At 46.3% G+C, this 6,526-nt stretch overlaps 1 protein-coding gene across 1 annotated transcript in view; it reads left to right on the plus strand.

Moving 5' to 3' along the window:
• Positions 1–3,463, plus strand: part of plp2b (proteolipid protein 2b) — an 11,042-nt gene extending 7,579 nt beyond the window's left edge. The window contains exons 2-5 of the mRNA XM_083675260.1: positions 2,111–2,266; positions 2,457–2,555; positions 3,070–3,166; positions 3,376–3,463. Of these exons, the coding sequence (XP_083531386.1) occupies positions 2,111–2,266; positions 2,457–2,555; positions 3,070–3,166; positions 3,376–3,389 (366 nt within the window). The 3' untranslated portion in view covers positions 3,390–3,463. The remainder of the gene's footprint in view (positions 1–2,110; positions 2,267–2,456; positions 2,556–3,069; positions 3,167–3,375) is intronic.
• The last annotated feature ends 3,063 nt before the right edge of the window (positions 3,464–6,526 follow it).

Raw genomic sequence — 6,526 nt, forward strand, 5'->3', positions numbered from 1 at the left:
AGGCTTTATGAGGTGACAACGTCAACATCTTCCTCAGTAACACACGTGTCATCCTCACAGAGGCTTTATGAGGTGACAACGTCAACATCTTCCTCAGTAACACGTGTGTCATCCTCACAGAGGCTTTATGAGGTGACAACGTCAACATCTTCCTCAGTAACACGTGTGTCATCCTCACAGAGGCTTTATGAGGTGACAACGTCAACATCTTCCTCAGTAACACGTGTGTCATCCTCACAGAGGCTTTATGAGGTGACAACGTCAACATCAAACACCACCGTTCATACGACTGATAACTGGACCCCTCTGACCCGCTCTGACCCGCTCTGACCCGCAGCAGCAACAATAGAGGGATTGAGCCCAGGCTGGTGTTGGTTCTGAACTGTGGGCCGGCCCAGTTTGTGTTCTCTCCACGCTGGCTCTGTTTCAGTGGAATGGATGGAGGAGAATGCCAGCTGATTTTTTTTCCTCTTATGGAAAAATGCATTCTTGACTTGGTAGAAGACTATAAATGCATTCTTGACTTGGTAGAAGACTGTAAATACATTCTTGACTTGGTTTAGAGACTCTAAATGGAAGATGAAAACAACATGTGAAAAGACCTCCAGCCTCACATGTAAGAATTCCAACCCTGCTATGATCTAGGCTTAGCTTTGACCAATTTAAAGGGGCAATCTGGATTTAAAGGGACAACTGAATGCTATATAGACATTGATTCTTGAATAAAATAACTTCTAAATGCCTCATGAGCACAGTTCAACTCCACCAGAACCTGAGATATACACTTGTTTTACTCCATTGATTGTAAACAATGTTATTGTAAACAATGACTATATAGCTTTAAAACATGTTTAAAACGATTAGAACTCTGTCTAGTTTGAGAGTGGTTACAGAGTGATCTCTCCATTTGCCCCATCAGCTGTTTACCCCCAGAAATGTGGCGGGGTGACCGCTTTGTTGTTGTTTAAATTCCAGATTGCTGCAATTTTAATTTTAATTTCCAGTGAAAAGGATCACATAGCTATCAGAGATGTTATTTGTGGCCAGTATCCTGCCTCCTCTGGTCCTGGTGACAGGAGAACAGCAACCTTCAGCAAGGACTTCAACCTGACTTGCTGATTCATAGCGAAGGGAGGAATTTGGACCCTAATTGTTAGTTTGCTCAAAACTCCAAAACACCACGGCTCCCTGAGAAGGAGGAGACCAGTAGCTCTGACTACCATCCTAGGCCTAGTCCTAGTCCTGCTCTGACTACCATCCTAAGCCTAGTCCTGCTATGACTACCATCCTAAGCCTAGTCCTAGTCCTGCTGTGACTACCATCCTAAGCCTAGTCCTAGTCCTGCTATGACTACCATCCTAGTCCTGCTATGACTACCATCCTAAGCCTAGTCCTGCTCTGACTACCATCCTAAGCCTAGTCCTGCTCTGACTACCATCCTAGGCCTAGTCCTGCTATGACTACCATCCTAGTCCTGCTATGACTACCATCCTAGGCCTAGTCCTGCTGTGACTACCATCCTAGGCCTAGTCCTAGTCCTGCTATGACTACCATCCTAGGCCTAGTCCTGCTGTGACTACCATCCTAGGCCTAGTCCTAGTCCTGCTGTGACTACCATCCTAAGCCTAGTCCTGCTATGTCTACCATCCTAGGCCTAGTCCTGCTCTGACTACCATCCTAAGCCTAGTCCTGCTATGACTACCATCCTAAGCCTAGTCCTGCTATGACTACCATCCTAGGCCTAGTCCTGCTCTGACTACCATCCTAGGCCTAGTCCTGCTCTGACTACCATCCTAGTCCTGCTATGACAGGGTGGATGGAGAGCGATTTTACTGGTGATCAAATATATTTTACACTGAATTAAATTATTGACCTTCACTCACTTGTTTTCACTCACCCTCCTCCCACCCTCCTCCCCCCCCCTTCTCCTTTCCTCCTCCCCCCTCCTCCTCCTCTCCCCCTCCCACCCTCCTCCTCCTCCCCCCCTTCTCCTCTCCTCCTCCCCCCCTCCTCCTCCCCCCCTCCTCCTCTCCTCCTCCCCCCTCCTCTGTTCTCTTGTTATTGTTCTCTATGTGTCTGTAATGGATGGTCTCTGTTTCTGGTCCTTCAGCTCATCAGCTTCATCATCCTCATCTGCTACGCGGCCTCTCAGCATGGAGGCTACTCCGCCGTGGCCATCGTTGAAATGGTGATGGCCATCATCTTCTTCATCGTCTTCATGATGGATTTGGACAAGTCCATCGGCGTGGTCAACTGGGTCTGGAGTGTGAGTACAGTATGCCCGTCCCTACGGACACACACACACACACACACACACACGCACACACACATACACGCACGCACACACACACACGCACACACATACACACACGCACGCATGCACACAAACGATACGTTTTCTGTAAACACAATAGAAACCCATTGTTGATGCATGTGCTGATGTTTCTCTGCTGCAGGATCTTATCCGTGCTGCTGTTGGTGCAGCCCTCTACCTTATCACCTCTCTGATCTGTGTGATTGGTGGCTCTGGGGACGGCGCCCGCATCGCAGGAGGGGTGAGACAGCCGTCCGTCCAACCCACAGACAGACACACACTTACTGTCAAATGACCTCATCTTCTGTGTTAAAAGTTCAAGGAGTTCACAAATTATTACAAGAATGAAACATTTTAAAATGTTTACTGTGATGGTACAGAGCTGAGCTTTACCCATGTCAGGATGACAAAACCTTCACAGTGACACATACAAAAAATGTAGGATGATTTCAAAAGTTGAATAGGTATCAAACCCAAAAGTCACGAGTTGGACCTCTCTGCCTGTCGGAGGGAGGAGCAGCAGGTGGAAGAAAGACAATATGTAGAAGCAGTATGAGCAAGAACTTGCTGAAGCAAGTCCACTAATTATGAATTCTTGGTGATTCTGAATCATCTGTCCCACGCCCTTTGTGAGACAGTAAGGACGGTGAAGATGGTGTTCAGCTGAAGAGCAGGGGTGTGTAGTCTAGAAGCTCCACCACGTCTTCACTTGTTGGATGCCGAGTGGATGTTTCAGTAAACGTGTCTTCCTTCAGGTGTTTGGCTTGCTGGCTGGTATCCTGTTTGCCTACGACGCGTACACCGTCTTCCTGGTCATCAAGAGCAGCAGACAGCACACAGCAGCCCCCACCGGTGAGACACTCAGCCAGGGGCCAGTTCCCTGAACACTCTGAAGCACTAAGATCATCTTCAATCCGTTGCAGGCTACGGGTGAAAGAGGGCCTTAGTGTTGAAAGGGTTTTGTGAATCCGGCCCCAGGATGGTTTGGTATCAACTAGAGTTGTGACTCCTAATTCATGTCAGTTTGATTCTCTTCGGTTTGCTCCCTTGTTTGTTTACAGATGACAGAGTTTAAACCCCAGCTTCAGAACGAGTGGAAACATCTGGAAAAGGATTGGGAAAGAGTCGACATGGAAGAGAGAGAGGGGTTGGGGGGGGGGACGGGGGGGACGGAAGATCAAATGAACAGTTTTAAAAAGCATAAATTAACCAATGTTAGAGTCAGAGACGAGAGATCTACTGTACCAGGGGAGGCTGGTGGAGGTAGAAATTGGAGGACGGGCTCATTCTAATGTATGGAATGGAATACGTGTTTGATACCATTCCTTATTCCATTCCATGCATTACAATGAGCTTGTCCTCCAATTTCTACCTCCACCAGCCTCCCCTGTACTGTACTGTACATGAGGGGGACTCGTGTGATCTGGCTGAGGTCTGGATGTTGGACTGAACCATGTCAGCTCCAGGAGAGGGGTTGCCTTTGGACTGAACCATGTCAGCTCCAGGAGAGGGGTTGCCTTTGGACTGAACCATGTCAGCTCCAGGAGAGGGGTTGCCGTTGACAACCTATCTTCTAGTCTCTAGAGCAACATCCCTCCTGCTGCTCAACTGTTGGTCCAATGAAAAAAGGGAAAGGTGTAAATATTTTGCAGCATAAAGAGGTGCTTTTGGTCACGTTAGTATAAAGTCCTAGTTTTCTGTTCTAATGGACTAATGTGTCAGAAACGTTGACTGGGTTTCACCATATCCACTGTTGAAGGTAACGTTTGTGTATTTAGAGATTACATTGTGGAAATAACTTACATTTGTAGAAGTGCTAAGAATAATTTAACATTGTTGTTTAACATCTTTACAGTTTTGGTACAAATAATTACAAATCAAACTGTCTCCTCAGTGCCATTTCCCCACTGAAATATAGTCACAACCTGCCTGGTTAGGGTTAGGGTTAGGGTTAGGGTTAGGGTCAGGCTCAGGGTTGGTTAGGGTTAGGGTTAGGGTTAGGGTTAGTTAGGGTCGGGGTCAGGGTCAGGGTTAGGGTCAGGGTTAGGGGTTAGGGTTAGGGTTAGGGTTAGTTAGGGTCGGGGTCAGGGTCAGGGTTAGGGTCAGGGTTAGGGGTTAGGGTTAGGGTTATGCTATCTTAGTCAAATCTCTCCTTGTAGTCCAATGATATCTCTGTTGCAGGGGAGGCTGGTGGAGGCAGAAAATGGAGGACGGGTTCATTGTAATACATGGAATGGAATGAGGAATGGTATCTGTTTGATTACAATGAGCCCCATCCTCTGATTTCTGCCTCCGCCAGCCTCCCCTGCTCTGCCCAGAGGCCCGTGTGTAACGTCCCTTCCAGATACTGTTCACTGTGCTCTCCACCTCTTCATTGGTGGTGAGAGTCATAGTACCACCCCCTCCATCATAGTACCACCCCCTCCATCATAGTACCACCCCCTCTGTCAGGGAGTTGACATCTGACAAACTTAATGCCATTGATCGCCATTCTTCTCTCACCCAGTTCCATCGTGGCCATTCGTCCCCCTGCACTACCAGTAAGATCAGAGTCAGGGGAGGCTGGTGGAGGCGGAAATCGGAGGATGGGCTCATGATGTGATGCATGGAATGAAATGAGATGTGGTATCAAACACACGTTTGATACAGTACCATTCTTCATTCCATTCCACCCATCCTCCGATTTCTACCTCCACCAGCCTCGGCTGGATTAGATGTTCCTTTGTCACCAAAGAGCTTCTCATGAGTAGAAAAACTGCTTGGAACGCATATTTTTATCATCCTGGATTTGATATAATTTTACTCAGGTCATGTGTCTCTTACTAGTTTGCATATATAGATATTCTAATGACATTTTATGTTGTTGAAGAGAAATGTTACCTCAATGTGTGCACCCTTGTTAAGAGATAGACAGTTTGTATGCATATGCATAACGTCGTTATAAATAACTGATGATGACACCATGTTAAAAAAAACCATGTTAAAATGTTTCCTCTTGTGCGTTTGATGTTGAAGCATTCACAATGCTTTGCCCAATAAAAGTTGGTTGTCACTCAAATCTTTTTTTTTTTAAAAAGTCATTGTTTTTAATCAAAACACATGGCACACAATAATGAAGGAATTCTTTAGCTGAATATAAGTAAATAAACACGGTACATTTACAAATGTGTGGTAACGCAAATCCATTCTAAATGGAGTTTTGTGTCTCAGCCACTAGGTGGCGCTCTCTGCCAGCGGTCAGTCAGTGAATCTAATGAAATGCAGTGTGCATAAATGCAACCATTTAATCCTAAAAACCATCAGAAAGGACTACAGTACGTTTGTATATTTGCACATATCATCTATTATCTCCCAGTAAACAACTTAAACAGGCCTAATCTTTACTGCGTTATAATGAATATCTTACACCATACACTACTATTGCTCAATATGTCGAACTCGAGAGATTATATTCTGGGTTGTGAGATTACGCAATACCAAACGAACCCCTAGTCCCCACCCCATAGGCACTAGTGAGGATCTAAATAGGATCGGATAGGTGTTAGCACTATGGTGATAGCTGCTATGGTGTTAGCACTATGGTGTTAGCACTATGGTGATAGCTGCTATGGTGTTAGCTACTATGGTGATAGCTGCTATGGTGTTAGCTACTATGGTGATAGCTGCTATGGTGTTAGCTACTATGGTGATAGCTCCACCTAACCCTCTGATAGGCTAGGTGGATGATTTGGAACAGGGGAAACAGACTTCTACCCCCCGCCCCCCCCCCCCCCCCCCCCCACCCCCACCTCCACCCCAAACTGAGGGCCCCTTTTGGATGCTGGCCAAGAGAATCAATTCTCTCTTGTTTTGCCCCACATCATCTTTGCCCTGGTGTGAATACATGCCTCCTCCCTCCAGAGTTATCCAGGCCCTGCAGGCACACCTGGGATGTTTCACTGTGGCTAGAGGAACAGGAAACTCAACTCCACTACTGCGCCACAACCAAGCAGCTGCTAAGTGTCTTTGCAACAACAACAACAATATCAACAACAACGTTATTACAATGTTGTTACCATAGTTATTCCAGTGTTCCACAGGTACAGAGATAGATAGTTGTAGAAGTTGAGGTATACTGTCCATGGAATGATGGAGAGCTCATCTGAATGCCACAACTCATTTTGGCTTATGTTTGTATTGTTTATTTAGACACATAATCCTCTGTTTGGGGTC

Source organism: Argentina silus (assembly GCF_951799395.1).
Source record: "Argentina silus genome assembly, chromosome: 8".
In the NCBI taxonomy this organism is placed as follows: Eukaryota; Metazoa; Chordata; class Actinopteri; order Argentiniformes; family Argentinidae; genus Argentina; species Argentina silus.